General features: G+C 36.1%; 1 protein-coding gene across 1 annotated transcript in view; it reads left to right on the top strand.

Annotated features, from left to right (window-relative positions):
• The window catches only part of Nek1 (NIMA related kinase 1), a 68,613-nt gene extending 45,061 nt beyond the window's left edge, over positions 1-23,552 (top strand). The window contains exons 12-18 of the mRNA XM_055597872.1: positions 1,114-1,173; positions 1,843-1,902; positions 1,986-2,033; positions 2,189-2,263; positions 6,823-6,983; positions 16,473-16,575; positions 23,532-23,552. Of these exons, the coding sequence (XP_055453847.1) occupies positions 1,114-1,173; positions 1,843-1,902; positions 1,986-2,033; positions 2,189-2,263; positions 6,823-6,983; positions 16,473-16,575; positions 23,532-23,534 (510 nt within the window). The 3' untranslated portion in view covers positions 23,535-23,552. The remainder of the gene's footprint in view (positions 1-1,113; positions 1,174-1,842; positions 1,903-1,985; positions 2,034-2,188; positions 2,264-6,822; positions 6,984-16,472; positions 16,576-23,531) is intronic.
• Positions 23,553-24,511: the final 959 nt, after the last annotated feature.

Below are 24,511 nucleotides of genomic sequence, written 5' to 3'. Positions count from 1 at the left end.
TTTTAAAACAAAGAAAGAAACCTTTATGTTATCATGGAATCTGTTTAAAAGCTAGTCATTTATACCACAAAGCTCTTATTAATCCTCTTTTTTTGTCCTTCAGTGTCTCAGGGTGTCCTTGAACTTATTATCTCCTGAAAGTTAAGATCGTAGATATATACCACTAGTTTAGCAACAGTAATGCTATTCAGCCATTTGATTTTTGTGGTGCACAAATTTTGAAGCTGGTGCTAATAGCTACGTAGACTTAAGATGTGGAATGTGTCAAAATAGAGAACAATTTGTGTTTGTTTTTTGAAACAGGGTTTCTCTGTGTTTAGCCCTGGCTGCCTGGAACTCCCTTTGTAGACCAGGCTGGTCTCAGACTCACAGAGATCTGCCTGCCTCTGCCTCCCAAGGGCTAGGATCAAAGGTATGTGCCACCATGCCCATCTGATAAAGAATAATTTAGTGAGAATATGTACTAAAAATAAAATGTCATTTTATCCATATGCTATTAACATATGCCCTAAAAGAAAACACTGATAGTTCCTGAATTTATAGTTACAAAGTGGCTGCTAGAGGAGAGAGTCACTTTTCTTTGGGTGAGTGTCCTAATATGTTGCTGGTGCTTCCTTGGATAGCTTCACACCTATGTGCATATGGGCAGTTGTACTCAGTCATAACAACAAAAAGGACAGGAAATTGAGAGAGCTGTGTATGCTGAAGGGGACCCAGGAGGAGTTGGTAGAGAGAGTTGGGGAGGAATGTAGATGATTTAAAACCATGTTTGGGGGGTGATGATGAAAAAAGTGTTGGAGGTGAGAATTGGGAAGTACACATGATCAAAATATACTGTCTACATATATGTCATTTTCATTAAATAAAAGTATTTTTAAATAATGTGTGTGAAGACAAAGCTAGTTGATGATAAGGAACTCCTTTCCATGATTTTGAGTGTCATGTTCCACTTTGTTTAGTAAAAAAGCCTATCAAAGGGTAGTACAGTAAATTTTAAGAGTTATGACCCTGTTGGCTTTATCTTTTCTTACTTTAAACTTACACAAGTTTGTAATTTCCAACTGAGTGTCTTAAAATCTTTGTCTAATTTGTAGCTTTATTTTTTTTTTCCAGAAACAGCAAATTCCAGTGAAGAAAATGAATTCTGGAGAAGAAAGGAAGAAAATGTTTGCGGTATGAAGACATATATCTGTTTATTTTAAAGCTTTACAAAACAGTTCTTAAGACAACAGCAAAACCCATTAACATTACAGAACAATGGTTCTCAGCCTTCTTAATGCTGCTGCCCTTTAATACAGTTCTTCATGCTGTGGTGACCCCAACTATATAATTATTTTCATTGCTACTTTATTACTGTAATTTTGCTACTGTTATGAAGTATAATATAAATATCTGATAGGCAGATGATCTTAGGTGACCCCTTTAAAGGGTCATTTGTCCCCAAAGCGGTCATGACCCACAGGTTGAAAACTACTTGTTGTAGGGTCTCTAAACCTTTTCACTTTTTTTTTTCTGTTTTTGTTTTTCAAACAAATAGAATATCTTTGCTTTGTTCATTTCACCTTTCCTTACCTCTGGGTTTGCCTTTCTTATTGATACATTTTTCTTAACAAAAATATAAAAAGAAATTATTGATAGAGCCAGCCTGTCGTGGCATATACCTTTAATTCCAGCACTTGGAAGGCAGAGGCAGGCAGATCTCTGAGTTGAAGGCCAGCTGGTCTACAGAGTGGGTTCCAGGACAGCCAGGCTACATAGAGAAATGCTGTCTCGGGGGGGGGGGGGGGAATAAATATATATATATATATATATATTGATAGAAGTGTTCTCTTTTTGTTTAAGGAAGCAGCAAAAAAAAGAAGGTTGGAATATATTGAGAAAGAAAAGAAGCAAAGGGAGCAGGTAGTTGTTTGCTCTTGTGTCTTTCCCTTTGCCTCGCTGATGACTAGAACTGGGTTCTGAGAATATGTCTGAAACTCTTACAGATTAATCTCATGAAGGCAGAACAATTGAAGAGGCAAGAGAAGCAGCAGGTAAGAGGAGCCTCCATCTCCACAGTACAGGTCTCCCTGCCCCACACATGAATTTTTTTTAAGGAAGTACATTTTAAGTTTATTGCTAAATGTATTCTGTATGTTTTATATTAAGTAGTTGAATGGTATTTTGTTTATTTTTCTTTCCCCAAAAGTTGGAGAGAATAAATAGGGCCAGGGAACAAGGATGGAGGAATGTTTTAAGGGCTGGTGGAAGCGGTGAAGTAAAGGTAGGCATTTGATACCAGTAGAACTAAATGCCTGTTTGTCTCCAGTTTCATCTTGTTCTTTAAGATGTGTATTACCAGCTACTTTCTTTTCTTGGTATACTGATAATGTTTATCTAGAAGCCTGTAGCATTTATTATGCTTTATTCCTTGCCTGTATATAGTTAATGTATAATATAATAATAATAAATTAACTAATGTATGACATAAAACTTTCATGCTCTTTAGAATTTTTCACATAACCTTGAAAATTAAGTTCTCAGAAGATTTTCTGAATTGGCCATTGCCAGACTTTCCAGGATAACTACCCCTCTCAACTCGTGCCATGCTCTTCCTGCCATACTTACGCTGAACAGCAGAATTTACATCCTAGGTATCTATAGCCTGCTGATTTTCATGTCTTTATGCTGGTGCATTTTCTACTTCCTAGCTACTTTGCTATGTTTTTTTTCCACTCTGCCTTCATTCATTTACCTAGATAACCAACTGCCCCATAGCCATTCACCTAGATTCTTTAATTCACACATTCCCTAGGGCATATCTGACTCTGTAACCTTGGGCAAGTTAACTTCCTGACTTTATCTTCAATGTCTACAGCTTCTCTACTAGGACTCAGATAGAAATGTCTTCACTCATCTCTTTGTTTCTTCTACTTACCCTTTGTTTTCAAAAGTACCAGCCTGTACTCATACTGGTAAGCTTAATCCTAAAACAGGGTTCCCTCTCCCTAGTGTATGTACTTGAGTTTTAAGTAGAACTTGGTGATGGTAGCTCCTTTGATTAGATTATGTTATGTGATAAATGGGCACTCCCATGGTTACACTGATAGAGCAGACACCTTCATAGTACATGGGAAGGGGAAAGAAATATAAGGAAATCTGCCTCCTCTAACTGGAAGGCAGCCAACATGGATGTGGGAAGAAATTATGGATGATTCTGGATTATTACAGTGATCTCTAGCCAGTAACTAAGGAGTAAGTGCCCTTAGGAAACCAAGAGAAATGAACTGCCTAGAGCCAGTGAGCATCAGATAAGAATGTAACCCTGGTTGACAGCTAAATATACTTACTAAATTATATACCCACCTAAATCATGTACCTACTAGATCATGTAGTCACCTGAATCAGGTAATTGGAAAATAAGTAATACTCTTTTAAGCTTCTTGATTTGTGATAATTTTTTGCACAGCAATAGGAAATGAATGCCCCTTTCCTTTGTATTATCATTTTTATTTTGACAGTGAGCCAGCTGTCACTCAGTTTGCAGTTAAATTGCCAATCCACCTGTGTGTTGCTCCCATTAGCCTACCTGTGTTGAAATAGACAAAAAGTTATCAAAATGGTTTGCTTGCCATCTCATTTCTTCTCTCAAGATTATTATGTAGAAAAAAAATTGTTGTTTCACCTAGATTTTATATATATATATATATATATATATATATATATATATACACACACACATACATACTATCTTTAATTTGTGCTGTTTTTCTGTCTTTGGAGGTCACATCGTATATCGATAATTCAGAATCTTTTTTCATAAGTCAGTTCTAAGACATAATATTTTAAGTTCTTCATTTTTATATTAGTAGCACCTATAATGCTACTGGTCAATTAGAAATAACTCAGAATTTGGGATATGGTTTTGTTTTGTATTTATATCTGTGATGTGCATGTGGAGGTAAGTTTGTAGGTGAATAAAAGAGGGGTCAGATCTCCTGGAGCTGGAGTTAGAAGTGGCTCCGAGAGGCTTGGTGTGGTTGCTGTGAGCCACCTCTCACCCCACTGCACCATCTCCCCATCCCCTTATACTGCATATTGGGAGGATGTATAAGAAGCCCTCTGCAAAGGGGTTTCCCATTTAAATATCTTTCTGGTTTCTACAAACTTTAATCTTGTCATTTGAATATCTTTTTTTTTTGTTTTTGTTTATTTGATTGATTTTTTTGTTTTTGTTTTTTTTTTTTTTTTGAGACAAGGATAAGCCTTGGCTGTTTTGGAACTTGCTCTGTAAACCAGGCTGGCCTCAAACTCACAGAAATCCACCTGCCTCTACCTCTGCCTCTGCCTCTCAAGTGCTGGCATTAATCAGCTTGAATTGATTTTAAAGTAGATTTTCTCATAAATTTTTAAATATAGTATCAATATGTTAAGACAAATATAATTTCATTGGTCTTTCCAGAAGTTTCTTTTATTTGATTCTAATATTACTTTTGTTCTGTTTTGTTTTGAGGGATGGATGTTTGGAGAAATGGTTTCTCTGAGTAGCTCTGTCTAGCCTAGAACTCACTTTGTAGACCAGGCTGGTTTCAAACTCAAAGATCCGCCTGCCTCAGCCTATGAGCACTGGGATTAAAGGCATGTGCCAATACCACCTAGTTGTTCTAATATTAGTTCTTTTAAAAGGCAACCATTTAACTTATTCATATAGCTCTTAATTTCAGTACTGTGGAACTCTGCATTTGAGGTCACTGATTTTCTCTCTTCTGTGAACTTTTTTTATGATTAATTTTATTTTTTTCTTTATTAATTACACTTTATTCACTTTGTATCCCTCCTGTGGTTCTCTCCCTCCTCCCCTCCCAACCCTTCCCTTCCTCCACCCTCTGAATGCATGCCCCTCCCCAAGTCGACTGAGAGGGGAGGACTTCTTTTCCTTCCTTCTGATCCTAGTCAATTAGGTCTCATCAGGAGTGGCTGCATTGTTCTGTGGCCTGGTAAGGCTGCTTCCCCCTCAGGGGGAGGTAATTAAAGAGCAGGCCAATCAGTTCATGTCAGAGACAGTCCCTTTTCCTATTACAATGGAACCCACTTGGATACTGAATTGCCATGGGCTACATCTTTGCAGGGGTCTTAGGTTATCTCCATGCATAGTCCTTGGTTGGAATATCAGTCTCAGGAAAGACCCCTATGATCAGATTTTTTGGTTCTGTTGCTCTCCTTGTGGAGTTCCTGCCCTCTCCAGATCTTACTGTTTCCCACTTCTTTCATAAGATTCCCTGCACTCTGTCCAAAGGTTGCCCATAAGTCTCAGCATCTACATTGATAGACTGCAGGGCAGAGCTTTTCAGAGGTCCTCTGTGTCAGGCTCCTGACTTGTTCACTCTTTTCTCCTTCAGATGTCCATCCTCTTTGCCTTTCTGGATAGGAATTGAGCATTTTAGCAAGAGTCCTCTCACTTGAGTAGTGTCTTTAGGTTTACAGATTTTAGTAGGTTTATCCTATATTATAGGTCTATATGAGTGAGTATATACTGTGTGCATCTTTCTGCTTCTGGGATACCTCACTCAGGATGATCTTTCCAGATCCCATTCTGTGAACTTCTTCCACCTCATTTTATAACATTACCCTCTTCTCTTACATTTATTTCTTAACCATTTCTGACAGCTCTCTTCACTAGTTCTGTTGGGAGTCCTTAGGTTTGTACTTTTATTATTTGGTCATTTCTGCAGAAAATGTCAGTCTATTCAGCATTTATCTTTTCACTGACATTTACCTTTCATTTCTTATAGTTTTCACTAACCAGTTTTTCTGCTTTTGTCTCATTTCTGCTATGTGTGTACTATTCATTGAATGATCTTAAAATGCTTCAGTACAGTGGAAAGTTTAGAAATGCCTTCTGTTTATGAATGCATTCTTCCCAAGCCCAGTAGCCTTTAGTTGTAACACCTTTCTTTTTCAGTGTTTAATGCTCTGCTTAGCTTTTTTGTAATTGTGTTTGTGACCATATTTCCTTCCTCCCCCTATTGCAGCACACACTCAAAATATAAATTTATTTCAGTTACCTTGACTTTTATTGTCTGCTTGTTTTCTTTGTTTGTTTTTAAACATTGTTATCAAGACTAGGTTACACAGTATCTTTCTCCAAGACTTTAAAATATGTATTTTACCAATGGCCATTTTTTTTCTGTTTTGTGAATCTCCTCCTTACTCTTCAACATATACCTACTTCATTCATTTATTTATATGTTGTATGACTAGAATGCTGTTTTGCTTTTGTGCTTTTTTACTACTTGTTTGAAAAGATATTAAGAGTAGATATGTTTTTCCTCTTCTTTATGTATATAAAATATATATAAGTCATGTATTTACCTTCATATGTACTTGGTGAATATATTTGAGTGTATCAAAAGGCACATGCAATGTTTTGTTAAGTAAGATTTTAACTGTGATGTAATCAAATCCTACTTGACTTCAAAACCACACATATTTAAACTTCATAGAACTGAATCATATGAAATATAGGATATAAACATCTTTCAAAAGTTTTGTAAGTATGATTAGATTTTTTTTTCCCTGTTTATAATGAATTTAGTGATAGCTTTATGTTTTTGTTTGTCTCATGATGTTATTCTTTACTGTTAGAGGCCAAGAATACTACTCTCTGATTGCTTATATAGGAAAACGTTTTATTTTGGTCATGTGTTTATTAGTGTGTTAAAACTAGCTAACTGCTATTTTTAAGTTAAGCATGAAACTGACTTTTTATTTTAAGGATGGCTCAAGCCTCGTAGGTCCTGTAAGATAAACATGGCATGTGAGAGCTCTTTGTTTAATCCCCAGGCTCCCTTTTTTGGCAGTGGAGGGCCTGTCTCTCCATCTTGTTCCTCTCGAGGGCAGTATGAACATTACCATGCCATTTTTAATCAAATGCAGCAACTAAGAGCAGAAGATAATGAAGCAAGATGGCAAAGAGAAATATATGGTCGACGGCTTCCAGAAAGGTATGGCTTTGTTCTGCTGAAGTTGCTTGTGCCTTGCTTTGAAAAGGTAATGAAAGTCACTGTGACTATTTATCTACAGAGGAGTTCCACCTAGAGCTCGTCTAGGATTTCCCAGTAGGGTTACAGGTCACCACCATTTCCCTGATACTGATGCTATTAGAAAAACTTTGAAAAGATTGAAGGTGGTTGTACAAGGCAGTACAAACAGGTTGGAATGTGATGATCCATACATTCATCCTGTGTGTAGTTTTGTCATTTGTCATATCTACACTTCCAGATTTTTTTTTTTTTCCCAATGTTTGCCCAGGCAGTGCTTTGGTCTCTGCATATAATAAATTTTCAGGTACAAATTTGACCCTTTATTGCATTATGACAGATGTGTAGCTCTTCAATTCAGCCTAATTATCATGGCTGATTTTAATGTTTAGACAGAACATACTGTTTAAAGGATCACGTGATTACTTTGTGCCAACATATGGTTGTAATGATTTCATCCACTTGATTTGAATAAATCATAACATAAACTTAAATAGGATCACACTTTTCATAAAACTCCAAAGCACATTTATTTGTTGTCTTTTTTTCTCATTCCTACTTTTCTCTTTGTTGTCCTAAAGTGTTTTCTCTTCAGGTTCATCTCTTATTTATGTCCCTTTTTGATCTTTTTCATCAAATTTTTTCCACTGAATTAACTTGATAATAATTGACAATAGTTGTACTTTGTGTAGTCTTTTTAAGTGTGCATATGTGTTTGCTTAGACATTCCTGTTTTTTCTGTAAAACTTAATGGTGAGTTACAGAAGAGCAGGTAACTGGAAATCTTTTTCTTGTAATTTTAAAGTATTATAAAAATATTTGATTTGTTTTGTTACAATAATTAAAATATTTTGAGTATATTTTATAAAAATAATTGTATTAGAAGGGATATAGCTCAATTGTAGAGGGCTTGCCTACCATATGCAAGGCTCTATGTTCATTCTGTAGAACTGGGGGAAAGGTTGTCATAAAAATAAGTGTAAATTAACATGATTACACTATAAATTGTATGCTGAAGTGTGAAGCTAACTATAGATTTCTTTTTTTTTTCCTTTCTTTCTTCCTTTCTTCTTTCTTTCTTTCTTGGAGAAAAAAAAGACTATAAAGTCAAAGTACATGCATATTTTTGTTCAGTCAGTGTCAAAGAATATGTATATCTCTTTATATCTGTCTGTCTATCTAGCTATCTAGATATAATCTTTGCAGTGCCATGAATTGAACCCAGGGCTTCAACATGGTGGCTATCCTTGATGAAGCAAATTTTGTATGATGTTTTTATCCTACTTTACTGATCTTTGTAGTATATGTACTTTTTCACATTTTAAATTAATAGGCTTGACTTTTAAATAATTTTAGGTTTCTATTAGTAATGAGTAAAAGTTCAGAGTGTACTTTTTTCTACATATGTATGATACCCTTAACAGAATAATTTATTACATTCAAAACATCTACTTTGTTCATTACCATTTTAAGTCCATAGTTCTAATTTGGAATCACGCTTGGTAATGTATACATGCTGTAGGTTTTGACATGTGTATAATTGCATGTACCTGCTATTGTAATATCATACAAAATAGTGTCACAACTCCAAAATTTCTATTCTGCCTTTCCTCCTCCCTCTTATATAACCTTTGACAACCACTTGTTTTTCTGTCCATTGTTTCAGTTTTTGTAGATTTGAGTTTTGTTTAATCCTGCAGTATGTGACTTTTCTTTTAATATTGGCTCCTCTCACTTTACATTTTCATGACTTGATAGTTCATTTATTCTCAGCTTTCAATGATAAGCACAGTTTATTAATCTTTTGAGGACATCTTGATGGCTTACAAGTTATTGCAGTTATAAATACAGTTTTGTTAGAAACTAAAGGACCCCTCCAAACTTGCTGTCTCATTTTGCATTTCCACCACCAGTGAGTGAGTTCTGCTTTTCTGCATTTTCTCAAGCATTTAGCATCAGTGATTTGAATTGAGGCTATTTTGCTTGGTGTGTGATATCTCATTTTAATCTTAATTCCCATCCTTGCCATTTACATATCTATTTTGCTCAATTTTCTTTCACTTTTTTTTGGTTTGTTTGCTTGTTTGGGTTTTGTTTGTTTGTTTGTTTACACACAGTTTCTCTGGGTAGCCTTGGACCTGGCAGTATAGATGGATCTTGGAACTGGCAGTGTAGATCAGGCTGGCCTGGACCTCAGAGATCTACCTGCCTCTGAGGTTAAAATTAAGCATGTACTATTATGGCCCAATCTTTTGCCTGTTTTTCAACTGTGTAGTTATTTTTGTTGTTGTTGTTGAGATTTCAGTTTCTTGTAGTTTTTTATAATGTTTATTTATTAGTTATGCCTCCAACCACTGCAGACTGGAAATAAAACCCAGTGCCTCAGGCACAGTAGGCACTTTGCCATTGATTACATTCTCAGTCCAGATTTCATTCCTAAATACTATCTCCCAAATTATGGCTTGTGTTCTCATTTCTTTGATAATGTTTTTCAAAGAGACAGTTATCATTTTAACATAGTCCCTTTTTGGTGTTATTAGCAATAAAAAATCATTATTGACTTGCAAGATGATTCAGCAGGAAAAGGTACCTGTCCCCGAGCGTGCGAACCTGTGTTTGACCCCTAGGACTCAAATGCTAGAAAGAAACTGACTTCAGACAGATAGCCTCTGACCTCCACTCATGCCTGTTGTGTGTATGCACACACTCAAAAATGCATGCAAATCAATAAATAAATGCAATTCGTGTTTTTTCTGAGTTGTTATAATCATGCCGAAGTTCAGCTTATGTATTTTCCTCTGTTGTTTTCTATGAGTTTTATAGTTGTAGGTCTCTGATACATTGAGTTAAGCTTTTGTGAAGGTTGTAAGATTTGTATCTGGGTTTTGTTTTTGTTTTTGTTTTTGTTTTTGCATGTGGATATCCAGTTGAGCTAACTGGCTGGTCGTGGTGACACACAACTTTAATCTCAGTGTTTGGTGAATATAGGCTGGTGAATCTCTGAATGTGAGGCCAGGCTGGTCTAGCAACTTCAGGGCCAACCAGGGACATCATGTATCAAACAGACAAATAAACAAAACTAATACATTATGCTAACTTTTGGTTTATGAAATTGTGGAGTTCTATTACAAGTTTTCTTCTAATTTTTTTCTAAATGAATATTTAATTTTGTCGATACTTTTTTTTAAATAGTTTTTTGAGACAGGGTTTCTCTGTGTAGCCCTGACTGTACTAGAACTCACTTTGTAGACCAGGCTGCCTTCAAGCTCACAGAAATCCACCTGCCTCTGCCTCCTGACTGCTGGGATTAAAGATGTGCACCATCATACCTGGTTTTATAGATACTTTTAAACATTTATCACTACACTCTTTACTTTTCTTATCTAGTTGCTTGATGTCATAACTTTTATATGCTGAATCAGCCTTATGTGCCGAAGATAAATTCTATTTTGTCTTTTTTATATTTGTTGGTTTTAATTCTCTTTTTTTTTTTTTTTGAAGATTTTTGTGTTTATATGTATGAATGATAGTGGTATGTAGTTTCTTTCTATGTCTTTACCTGGTTTTGGTACTAGGGTAGTACTGTGCTTCTTGAATGAGCTGAGAAGCATTACATCTTCTTCTCTTTTGACAAAGACATGGATACTTGCTTAAATTCTTCCTTACATATGTAGAACTCACTCTTGTGACCATTTGGGTCCTGGTGTGTGTGTGTCTAGGATAGGGTCTTAGTGTAGCCTTGGCTGGACTGGAATGCTCTAGACCAAGTTGGAGTCAACACAAAGACCCACCTGTTTCTGTGTCCCTCATGCTGGGATTGAAGTCGCGTGCCACCACTCCCAGCTAGGTCTTGACATGTTTTATTGTTTCAGCTCTTTTATTTTTCTCTCTCTTCTATGTTTTTATTGTACTTTTAGGTAGTATGCAAAGCAATAGGTTGCTTCAATTTCTTTACATATAAACTTGTTCAGATGTTTGTCTCTTGGCAGATGGATTTTTCCAGATTGTTTCTTCAAGAGATTGCTCTCTTATTTGTACTGTACTAAATTTGAGAGCATACAGTTGTTCCTAATACTTCTTTCCTATTTTAGTCTCAGGAACTATATCAATATGCCCTTTTTATATTAGATATTAATAATTTTGTGCTTCATTTCTTTTAGTCACCCTTGTTGGTGACCTACTGAATTATTTCATCCTTTCAAATAACCAGCTTTTGGGTTTACTGGGTTGTTTTGCTTTATTTTGATTTGTTTTCAATTTTATTGACTTTCTCTGTTTGTTTTGATCTTTTTTCTTTCAGTTTTGGAAATGTCTTTTAGTTTATCCCCAAGATTAGATATTCTTCTTTATCCTTGTCCAGTCCACTAATGAGCTCCTCTGAGGCATTCTGCACTTTCACTATAGTCTGTTTGGATTCAGACAGTTTTTTTTTTGTTTGTTTGTTTGCTTGTTTGTTTTTCCCTCAGGATTTTTGGGTTTCTGCTTCTTGCATGTTATCTACTTTTCTATTAAGAATATGCTTCTAAGAGAGGCAAGGTGATGTGACAAGCTTTTCTTGTGTTTTTTTTTTTTTTTTTCATCTGTACCTTTCTTCTCCCTGTAATACTTTTGCTTCTATCTATGTTGAGCACCTAGAACCTAGTTATTATTATGGCCTTGGCATAGGTTGAATAACTTAGTAGTTCTGTAAAGGAGAAAATAAAAATTAAATGTGAAACATAATTAAGGATAATTTTGACATAGAAGCTGATTTAAAAAAAAACATACCCCAGCCTTTGAATACTATACTGTGAAAAAAAGTAGGATTATATATTTTTAGAATATAGATTATACTTTTGAGGGCTGAAGAGATACCTCAGTTGGTAAATACATGTTAGATAAACTACACTCATGTTAGTTATAGGCTTTATATCATAAATAACTTTTTAAACAGGAACACAGAGTTACACAATTATTAAAGTTACAAATTATTCTATTGACAAACGTGACAGGCTTACAGAATTTAACTCTGTGTCAGTGGCTAAGTATTCATCAGTTCAGTGTTAGTAGTGACCGTGTAGAACATAACTATCAATGATGATTGACGTATTAGTAACTCAGTCATCAACACTGTGAAGAAGATAGTAGTGTTTGTGCTATTTTACAGATCAAGAAATTGAGGCAACATATAACTCAGTTTTGTAACATCACATGACATATGTATTCATAAATCCAGAATTTAAAACTGAATTCTTTGTATTTTCTGGTACTCTCTTTATGGTGTTTTTTTTGTTTGTTTGTTTGTTTTTGTTTTTGTTTTTTTGCCTTCCTTACCAGTAACATTGGCTAGTATGACTGCGTGAATCTATGTCTTAATGACCTATCTGTTTATTAGCCTCTTACTGTTGGAACCTCAAACTGTACAGGTACTTTTTAAGAAGTGATTTGGTTTCCATTTGTGTTTTTTTTTTTTTTTGTTTTTGTTTTTTGTTTTTTTTTTTTTACTACTTTACTTTTCTGCATCCTCTCCTCTGTGTTCTGCTATATAGATATCCTTAAATAGAAAGGGAGCTTAATGAATACTCATCCTTTTTAGCCCTTTATCATTGGTCTGTTGTGCCTGAAAACATGGTGATTCATTTTCTCAACATTTTTTTTTGTTATCTAGACTATTGCCATTTTTATGGTTCTTTTTACCTCTTGAAGTATTTGTTATCATTCTTCAAATTTTTAAAAATTCCCCTCATAGTAATAACTTTGAGCCGTGAATATAGTGTGTGGTGTTCCCAGCATTTCTTCATATATTTACAAAAGAAAAAAATTATCCGCCTCTTCTTTGCTAAGGTAAATAACAAGGCTCATCTTAGAATAACTGTTTCTCAATAAAAGAACACCACAATTGTTCTCCTTCCCTGTCCTTCCCTAACAATAGGTGTGGTAATGTCCTTATTCCTTTTTTATCACAGTTCTTAACCCATTTTAATATCTTTGTATGCTATTATCCTTTTTTCTAATTTCCTACTATATATTTGTGGCTTGAATGCTTACAATAACAGCAGGACTAATTCTAAAGAGACACTGCGACCACAACAACTCTTATAAAGGAAAACATTTAATTGGGGCTTAACATTTTAGAGATTTAGGCCATTATCATGCTGGCAGTAAGCATGGGAGCATGCAGGCAGACATGGTGCTAGAGAAGTACTAGAGAGGTAGCTGAGAGTTCTAATTTCAGATCCACAGGCAGCAGGAAGAAAGAGCCACTGGGCCTGGCTTGGGCTTCTGAAACCTCAAAATCCACCCCCAGGGATACACTTCCTCCTAGGATACACTTCCGACTAGGCTATACCGTCTAATCCTTTTTAATACTGCCACTCCACTATGAACCTGTAGGGGCCATTTTTATTCAGACCATCACATAGTGTGGCTCTAAATAGCCCTGGATGCTCTGAAAACTCACTCTGTAAACCATGCTGGTTTCAGACTTACAGAGAACAGCCTGCCTCAGCTTCCTTCAAGAGCTGGGTTTAAAGCCATATACCACCACATATGGCCACTTCCTCTGAATTCTTGATAGAGTTTAATAAAGAGAATGAATAATGAGTAATTTATTTTCTCCATGTCCTCATGTGCTTTCTATAATAGTTTGTGCTCACAGTTTACTATTTCAAAGAATAGCATGAATAAGAATTTGAGCTCCAGTGCATAAGAATGTGGATTATAGGTTATTCAGGGCATATATGAAGTAGTAAGAGGAAGTACATATAGGAGATAGATGTAGTTTCTGGTGTTTTGACACAAGTCACAGAATTACTCAAACTCTCAATTGATTTTCATCAGTTAAACCTTGTTTCCTGGAATTTGGTTTAAGCGTTGTCATAGTTAGGGTTATTATTGCTATGATGGAGCACCATTACCAAAGCTTACACTTCCACATTATGGTTCATCATCAAAGGAATTAAGGACAGGAACTCAAACAGGGCAAAAACCTGGAGGCAGGAGCTGATGCAGTGGCCATGGAGGAGTATTGCTTACTCACTTGCTGCACATGGCTTGACCCAGCCTGTTTTTTTTTCCTAAGACTCTCTCTCTCTCTCTCTCTCTCTCTCTCTCTCTAAGTTTATACAATATTCTGTCTGCATTATGCCTGCATGCCAGAAGAGGACATGAGATCTCATTATAGATGGTTGTGAGTCACCATGTGGTTGCTGGGAATTGAACTCAGAACCTATGGAAGTACAGTCAGTGCTCTTAACCTCTGAGCCATCCCTCCAGCTCCCTGCTTAGAACCCAAGATCACCAGCCCAGGGATGGCACCACCTATGATGGCCTGGCCCCTCCCTCTTCAATCACTAATTAAGAAAATGCTCAGCAACAACTTATGGAGGTATTTTTCAATTGAGGCGCCTGCCTCTCTGATAACTCTAGCTCATGTGAAGTTGGCGTACAGCTAGCCAGTATAGTCATTTTTACACCTACAGAAATTATGGCAAATAGTTAACACTTAGTAATTAATTGTTTAATAAGTCAGAAGAAAAAAAATCTTGTTTAAAATCATTGAAGATTTTAAGTGTGTGTTTGAAAGCAACCAGTCATATAAATCAGCTTATTTAAACCAACTAAGGAAATAGCTGTGAAGCTACACTTTTAAATACATTAAGCAGATAGTGCCGTGTATACAATCAATGAAAATCAAGGCTGCTACACATGTGATCATGTTTTTAGTGAGGTATGATGCAATAATTCTAATAGTGTATGCTAATTGGTGTGTTATACTGGCAAACACTATACCTAGACCAGAATGGTAAATTAAATACATCTTACTTCTGTGAAGATTGGCATCAGTGCCATCATGATGTAAAACGGAGAGATGGGAGGCTTTATGTAATTGCAGATGGTGCTGTATACTTCTAAGACCCTCAGAAAGAACCTTACCAAGTAGTCAAAGGTTTCAGATGGTCTGTCTAGCATGATACTTGATACTATATCTATCTACCCTCTTTGGGCCCAGGCTCACATGAATAGCAAGTTAGCAGAGCAGGACGCCAGCTTACCTGGGTATATGCAGAGGCATGCTGAATTCAGACCAGATGCCCTTAACTGATCTCTGTTTTATAGTGTATAGTATGTCTGCTAGAGGACAGCATGCTTCACATGCATGTACAAATCTCTTGCTATTCTCAACCTACTCAAGCTAGCGTAGCTTGGATTTCAGGAATGCCGTGTGGGACTCTACATAACCATCTGGGATAGCTGAGCATCACAGTAATTGGCTCTCAAACCAGTTATAGATATTACCTAATCCTAGAAAATCAGGAAGTTCTGAAGAATGGAATGTGATGGAAGTTCTAAAGAATTTCTTTTAAATAGTATGTAGGGTAAAGGACTTTAGACCACTATCGTGAGGATATAATACAATAGATTTTAGATTTTTCTTTTCAAAGATTTATTTTTAAGAGAGTGTGTGGTGTGTGTGTGTGTGTGTGTGTGTGTGTGTGTGCGCGCGTGCGCGCGTGCGCATGCGCGCGTACATATATGTACACATAAGTGCAGTTGCCTGTGGAAGCCATGTGTGTTCCAGCCCTGGGAGTTGGAGTTACTGGTGGTTTTCAGCCCTCTAACATGGTGCTGGCAGTGGAACTCAGGTCTTCTAGAAAAGCCTTTGAGCTATTTCTCTTGCCCCAGATTTTAAGTTTTTACTGCTAAATTTCTTATTTAAAATATTTTTATGTTTCAGTTGTTGCTTTAAAAAAGTTGAAGAAATTTATATTTATCGAATGAAAATTAAAAATTTTTAAATGTTACTGGGAAACAGAAAAGGCATTATTTCATGACTTTTTTCCTTAACATAGCTTAGTTGTTTTTCTAAAAGGAGCTACAGGAAGTTTATATGCTGCCCTAGCCACAGTCCAAATAGAACACAGACAGTAACTTGCTCATTTTTCTTACTCATCTCCAAAGTCAACCACGGTTGGTATTGAGTTGTGAACTCCCTGACTGTTGGAACTGGATTATTTGCTTGAATGTGTGTTTCTGCCTCCCGTATTATGATAGCTGACACAGGATATAGTAGATGTTCCGTAAATGTTTATCACTTTTTAATTTGCTGTCTATACTCAGCATATTTACATTCTTTCATAATTGTCAGCAAAAGATGCTGAAATATTAAAATCAGAAAAAATTAAAGCAAATAATTGCTATTTTTTCCTAACTTTTCCATTTTATTGTCTGTAAGTAAATTGTATCATATAAATATAAAATGAATATTGTCAAGATTTGAAATAGTGTTAAAGATTTACTTATTTAAAAAATAGTAAATTATATGATTAAGGCAACAGAGATCAACACACACTGATTTCTCCTTTATTTCTGCTTTCATATTCTACAAGAGAAAAAAAAAAGCAAATAATATTTATAAAATTAATTTGTAATTTAATGCTCAGTATGGCTGACTCTGTGATTTATCCAAAATAGGCAAAAAGGACACCCAGCTATAGAGAGAGCCAAGCAAGTGGAAGAATTCCTGCAGCGTAAAAAAGAAGCTATGCAGAATAAAGCCCGAGCTGAAGGACATGTGGTATGATTTTTTTTTGAAATTTTTACCGTATTAATATTCAAAATTAAGTCCTAGAATGGTGTAACTATAAGTAAAAAGAATTATGATATAGCAGTCTGTGTACAAAAATATATATTAAAAATGTTTAAAAGTAATATAGATTATGGTTTCTCATATATCTTGTTTATTAACTTGTTTTCTGATGTCTTTTATCGATATCTTTTATACCAAAGGTGAATTTACATCATTATTTTACATTCTGTCTTTAAAAGGGGAGAAATAGGTATGACAATTAAATATTCATATCAGATATAGTTCTTATATTGGTGTAAATTTTCCCAATATTGTTTTTATTTTAAAGATTTCTAAGCAATAAAGAATTTTAGGGGAAAAGAGAAGAAATTAATATTTGCGAGAATATAAATTATATAATACTGTATTTGCTGAAAAGCATGTAAGAAACAAAATTACTTTAAAACATCAAGTTAAGCTAATTACAAAATTGTCATTTATCTAAAAAATATTAACTTCTGAGGTAATCATCTCACTAGTTGAAATTCTCAATAGTTCTTAGTTGTAGAGTGCCAAAATTTCTTTTAATCTTTTGTTCATGAAGCAACTAAGGATTGCTTCTGTCAGCTCACCTCCCCATCGAGCTTCCTGTTCATGTAAGAAATACTTCAAGGTATTTTTGTTAGGCTTATATGTATTAAAAGCCTATATTTGATAACTTTGTGATTAAGTTATTCTATATAAGATTTTTTCCCTTTAAGATTATATTATGAAAAAGGTTTTATTGGTCACTTTTTATATATTTTAACATATAGTCCAATTTACTTTCTTAATAATCTGGAATGGATCTGTATTTGTGACCTTCCTCTAGATATAAGAAAAAACTTTCTTGCTTTCTCCCTTTCTACAATCTCTCTATTAAAAGAATCTAAAATTTTGATTGCTTTTTTTTTAAGAGTTTTTAAACTGCTGTGTAGCCTAGGCTGGACTCAAACTCAAGATCTTTGTACCTGACTGAGTGCTGAGAGTAACAGTATGCACCACCATTCTGGTTGTATTTTTTTATTTAGGGTAGTTACTGGGAACTGCTGGAAAGCTGTCTCAGCAGCTAAGAGTGCTTGCTGCTCTTGTAGAGGCTTTAAGTTCTGTTCTTGTAACTCACATCACGTGCTAACAATGGCCTGTAACTACTCCATGGCATCTGACACGCTCTTATGGCCTCTGCAGCACTGCACATATTTGTAGACAGTCAGATGCATATCCTTGTAATTCAAAATAAAATTTAAAAAATCTTAAAAAGTGATAGTTGCTAGAACTATCAAGAATTAATGACTTTTCCCATCACTGTTTTGTCTTAATCCTGTGTTTCTATCAGTTTATTTTGCTTCATGTTGAAGAATTTCCTCTCTCTTTGTTTTAAAAAAGTACCTCTATTTTTCTTACACTTAAACAATACTTCGTAATGACTTTATCTTGCATTTATTGGTCTGAAAAACATTCTGTCTGTTTTTTGTCTTTTCATGTATATGTATGTATGTATGTATGTGTGTGTGGTATGCATGTGTTCACATGTGTGTAGGAGCACCTGTATATCTGGGTGTCTTTCGAGGCTGAAGACATCAGGAATCTTCAAAACAGAGTCTTTCAATGAAACCTAAATCTTACCAACATGTCTTGTCTTGCTAGCCAGCTTGCTTCAGTGGTTCCCTAGTCTCCAATTCTAAGCTAGAATTACAAGAATGTGGTTGGGTGTGTGTTTTTCCTCCCATCCCCAAGCTCTCAGAATAATGACTCGTTAAGACTTAAAATATATTTACAAATACATAGGCCCTATAGCTAGGTTCTTCTCTGACTAGCTCGTAACTTAAAATAACCCATTTATGCTAATCTGCATTCTGCCATGTGGCTGGTTACCTCTGCTCAGGTACCATACATCTGTCCTCCTCACATATTCTTGGGAAAATCTCTATCCCAGATTTTGGATAGCTCTATCCCAGAATCCTTTCTGCCTGCCGGATGTCTCACCTTCTATTCTACCCTTTCTTCTTCTTCTTCTTTTTTTTCATCAATTACAATTTATTCACTTTGTATCCCAGCTGTAGCTCCCTCCCTATTCCCCTCCCAATCCTGCCCTCCCTCTTCTCCCATCCCCTCCTCCAGTCCACTGATCATCTGACCCTACCCCATCAGGTCTCATCAGGATTCGCTGCATCTTCTTCCTCTGTGGCCCTTTCTTATAGGCCGTAGGCTTTTTACTGATAGATGATACAGCCATACAATACACAACGTAGTCTCTGGACAGCAGGCCTTTACTTGGAATATAGGGATAAAACTCTAGCTCTCTTGCTTGTATGGCAAGCAAGATTACCTGGTGTATTACTGGTTCTGAGGTCTTTCTACTCTGGCTGCTGGAAACATGAAACGGTCACAGTCTGATGAAGCCTACATTATTATTTGTTTCTCAGTGACTCTTAAGAACCTCATCATATTCCCAGCTTCCCTTCTCTGTGCAGCTTTCTCCTTCTTGCTCTTTGATCACAAGTTCCAGTAGCCTTTAGCTTGCCCACCTCCTAACTATGTCCCCTCAACTCAGAGGGACCATACAACTCTGTTCGGGTTTCTGCTCTTGTGCTGCTGCCCAGAAGCTCTGGCCAGACTTGAAATGGGGCAGTTATTGGGCTTACCACCCTTGCTTCTCCTCTCCCAAAGATCTACTCCATACTGCCTGTTATCCAGCATTTGAAAAGCATCTTTTCTTGTATCTTACCCAAACTTTTAAAATAATTTTAATGTAAATCTAACCACATTGCTCTGTTGTAGCTATAAACAATTTTTGTTTTTGTTTTCTTAATTTTCTTTCTGAAAATTTCATAATGTACACAATTAAACATGATTAGACTTATCCCCCATCACCCCTTAATTTCCTTTATATATTCCCTAACATACACCCTTTCCTTTGTTTTTTGTTTGTTTTTTTAAAAATAATCCACTAAATTTAGCTATTGTTGCCCCTATATGCTTGAGTGTGGAGCCCTCTAGTGGAGCATGGGAAACCTAGCCTCAATAAAGAATGAGTCTGCCTTCACCAGCAACCAATTCCTCACTGTTCCTCACTGTGGGGCCTGGAGATATGCACTTCATCTGTGCTTGGCTTCATTTTACAATAGGTCTTGTGTAGGTAACCACAGCTGCTATTCCTTTGTGAATTCTATAGCTATGTAATTCTAGAGCAGTAGTTGTCAACCTCCCTAATGCTGCAACCCTTCAATATAGTTCCTCACAAAATATTTTCAATTACTTCATAACTGTAATTTTCCTACTGTTAGGAATCATAATGTAAATATCTGTGTTTTCCAATGGTCTTAAGCAACCCCTGTGAAAGGGTCATTCTGCCCATAAAAGGGTCATGACCCACATGTTGAGAACTGCTGTTCTAGAAGACAGATTTCACATCACTTTTCCCCATCCTTTGACTCTTTCATTCTTTCTACTGCCTCTTCTGTGATGTCCCCTGAGCCTGAGCTATTTTTAATTAATTTATTTTTAATTAAGATTTTTCATACAATATTTTGATTACAGTTTTCTCTGCCCCTCCTCCCTATCTATCCAATTATAAGTGTTCTCTCACTTTCTCTCTCTCTCTCTCTCTCGCTCGCTCTTGATCTTTCAAAAAAATCAGAAAATATCTTGATCAGTGGTTCTGCTCTGTGAGGAAGTAGACATTTAAGGGTTTGTTTAATTTACACACTTGGTTGTTTATTTCCTATTGTACTGTAAGAATTCTCCTCTGTCATCTCTTTCACTGTTGCTAATGAGACACTATTTTTTGGATCATACTCCCCTTTAGTTTCTATTTGCTGATAACACTCAGGACTAGTCTTCTGTCCTTGATATTTTGAAACTTAATTGATTATTTTTCAATTGTTTTGTGTTGTTTTTTTTTATTGACTTGATACAGCTGATATATCACTGATATGTAGCTCTCAGTGCACATGTTTACCCTCAGTTCACTGATTATCTCTCTAAGTACTTGATTTTTTTTTTTCAGGAAAACTGTTCTCAACTGAGATTATAACTTTTATACTTAGTGTCCTTTCTTTTGTTCGTCTGTCTATCCTTTCCCCTCATTTCAGCTTTGTTTTTTCTTTCTTCTTGGTTTTCCATTTATACTTAGCTCTCAGCTCATAAAATCAGTTTGTTTGTAACTTCAAAAATGTGTGCTTATATGTTTGTGAATTCTAATTTTTTTTTTCCTTAAAACTTCTTCTGTTCTCATTTTCCTGGTATTCTTATTGTCCTTTCATTCTTGATCCATTGGCTCTGCTGCTTTGGTTCCTGCACTTAAAATTTGTTAGCATTGGCACATCTCAGATGCTCATTGTTATCACAGTGTGGGGACCTGTCCTGTGTACACTTCTCAGGGAGAACAGAATGAATGAGACTTACTTCTGGAGTTGACCCTCTTATTGTAACCATTCTAACATTCCATAGAGCATGCTCACACCTCTGTGATGACAGTCTTTCTGACATAATTTTTCTTCTGTAGCTTTCATACTTGAAGCCAATGCAGTCCCCTTTCCTTTTACTGAATTCCTTTTATCTTTGCCTAAATCCTTGCATGTTTTGAAAGCTAATATGTACTCTTATGGAAGGGCAGCATTTCTCTGTGTTCCCAGTACCACCCAGAAACAAAAGCAAAATCAAAGCATTTTTAATATAAGAATTTGTAGGAAGGGGATCTCTGATTTTTGCAACCAGAAATTGGTATGTTTGAGGGTAGAGAGACAGTTTAGCACTGACTTAGTATACAAAACACACTGAGTTTTATCTTCCATACCATAAGATTAAAAAGTAAAAGAAAAAAGTTTCTCCCTTGTCTTTTCTAAGTATTTGAGTATAGGTTAAAGTTACTTCCACTTGTGTTCCTAATTGACAAATCTCTCTCTCTCTCTCTTTCTGTCTCCTTCTCTCTCTCCTTCCCTTCCTTCATCTTTCTGTCTCTCACTGACCTCCCTCTTGCATACCTCTCTAGATGCTGTGGATATTGGTTTATTTATTTTTTATTATTGCTTCCTCATTTTAGCAGAATATATATTTAGCATACCTTTAATTTATCCTGGTATGTATCATTATGTGTTTATAAATATATATGTGTATGTATCTGTGTCAATGTATGTGTGTATGCATACACACACATACACAAAGAGTGGGGGAAGAGGTTTTCTTTGGTTCAGAATTTGAGAAGGTTCAGTTGATTATGGTGAGAAAGCATGGTGGCAGGAGACTGGCAGAATAAAGCATGTGGCAGCTTGCAATAAACAACATTAGCAGTCAGTCAGGAAGCAGAGAAAATTTGGATAGAATGGGACTAGACACTAACCATCAGGACCTGCTTCCGAGTAACCTACTTCACATGAGTCTTTGCCCTCTGTAGGTTCCACAGCCATTCAAAACAGCAACACTGAAGAGTGCCAAGTAGTCAAACATATGAGTTATGGTCACATTCAAACTGTAACATTCTGCTTCTGGCTCACATAGGCTTCCGGTCACCTCTTAATACAACATACATTCAGTAAGATTGCAGAAGTCTTCATGGTCTTACAGTTCTGCTGTTCTCAAAGCAATGCACAAAGTAAACATTTAAATTCCAACAGATAGGAAGGGTACTTGACTTCCCTTTCTGCTGCTGTGTGGAAAACTCTTACCAAAAGCAGATTAATGGAGGAAATACTTTATCTGGCTTCATGTGCAGGTTCGTCACAGAGGAAAGTATGGTAAGAACTCACACAGGGATTTGAAACAGAAGCTATGGAGGAATGCTGCTTGCTGGCTCCCAGGCTCAAACTCAGCCAGCTTCCTTAGACAATCAAGGACCACCTGTCTAGGATGATACCACCCACAATGGACTGGGCCCTCATATATCAGTTGATAATCAAGGCAGTCCTCTCATAGACATGTCAATGGAGCAGCCTGATGAAAACAATTATTGAATTTAAACTCTTTATGTGTTTAATTTTAGGTTATGTCAAAATGACAGTTAATGCTAAATGTAACAAAGTGATAGCAAGGAAAGATCCATCCAAAGTAAGACTTAAACTTAAAATTCCAGCTGGACAGTGGTGGCACTCGCTTTTAATCCAGCACTTGGGAGGCAGAGGTAGGCGGATTTCAGAGTTCGAGGCCATCCTGGTCTACAGAGTGAGGTCCAGGACAGCTAAAGCTACACAAAGAAATCCTATCTTAAAAAAGCAACACACACCAACAACAATAGCTCCATGTTATGTTCTGCAGGTTATGATAATATTGTCTCAGCTTTAACAGGATGGGTAGTCCTACTTATTTTGTAGCATGTAGGGCCTTACTCTTGGATTGACTCTATTTGGTGCCTCAACTTTGACATTGTAAACATTTCAGGTTTATGGCATCTCTCATGTCACCTGGTCTCCTTTGTAACTTGGGCTTTACAGCCCACTCAAGAGCACTTTTTAGTGAAGTTGGCCCTTCTGCATATTGCCTGACCTTAGTGGCTTTCTGGAACCTTTGTGTAAGACTATGGCTGTATCCAGTCTTGCATCTTGCATGCCTACAAACCTGGAATCAATTAAGCAATGACAAGTTCTGCTTCCTGCCTGAGATACTGTTTGGCCCCACTGCCTTATAGCTACAGAAAGCTCAGAGTGCCTCTCTCACTGAAACTGGGAAAACATTAATTAGAAATATTTGGAAAGTTTCCTTGACCAGGGACTTTCTTTTTAAATGAAAGTCTTTGAGATAGGTTTGCATTGTTACACCCTCATGCTTTTGATGGGGGAGGACTTGCTGTAAGGCATCTCCTGTTGTTTTACAGTACAGAGGTTTCTCTTTAGTCCTTTTATCAACGGTAGACACTGCTATATAACTTTAACCCTATTAACCTCCTTTTCTCAACAAACTATATTTTCACATCTTTCTGTTTTCTATTACAGTAAACTGAGAACAGTGAAGAGGAAGCATGCCATAGACTGACTGTTACATTGTCTTGAATTTTTCTTTGCTGATAAAATAATCCATTCCTTCCTAATCCATCTTAATCAAATTTTAAGGATACAAGCAGATTACAGCCAGATTTTTGCTGAATACAATATGATTGGCTTCTAGGCCCAATTACTAATAAAGTCCATATTTACCCACTGAAACTTCATGAGTCTGACCTTTACTCTCTGTGTCGTCCTCCCACCGCCTCCAGCCTTCTGTTCTTCCAAACTCCTGGCAGAATTTTCATCTCTGTTCACAGCTTTCTGGGGCTTCTTGAGCCCACAGCTACAAACCCTTTCACATGTTCCCCACAACCCAGTTCTGAAAGCCTGCAAACAACATGGCCAAGTTTATCAGTGCAACCATCCCATTTCAGGTACTAGTTTTCTGTATTACTCATCTCTCCATTGTGAACAAATACCTGACAAAAATAAGGAGGAGAGATATATTTTGGCTCACTGTTTCAGATGATACAGTCATCCTGGTAAGAAAGGCATGTGACAGCTGGTTACAAATTGTCAGTTGGCAGGAAGCAGAAAATGAACTCAGCAGTGATTGTTTTTTTTTTTTTAAGGAATATTATGGTTTTTTTTTTTCCAAGATAAAATCTGCTAATTCAGAATTCCTTCATTTTCTTAGTACCTAGGTATATATGTATAAAACTGCCTTAGAAGGATATGGCTGTGTGAAAAAAAAAATTTTTTTTTCAATATATTTGGGTAGATGTGTCATATAATGTTTTTACCAACTGACTAATTCAACAAGGCTGTTTTTAAGCAGTTTGGGAGTAGTAGAAATATAAAGATTAAGTGAGTAGAATTTATCTCTATAATAATTTGTAAGCAAGTGTTAGACAAAAATATGTATACTAGTGTATTAGGCATAATTCTCTAGCAAAGCATATAGAAACATTATAGAGTATTTATTTATA

Source organism: Psammomys obesus, unplaced genomic scaffold (assembly GCF_907164565.1).
Source record: "Psammomys obesus unplaced genomic scaffold, mPsaObe1.curated_primary_1811, whole genome shotgun sequence".
Taxonomy (NCBI): Eukaryota; Metazoa; Chordata; class Mammalia; order Rodentia; family Muridae; genus Psammomys; species Psammomys obesus.
The sequence above is the reverse complement of the archived record's forward strand: the minus strand, read 5'-3'. Positions and strand labels throughout refer to the sequence as shown.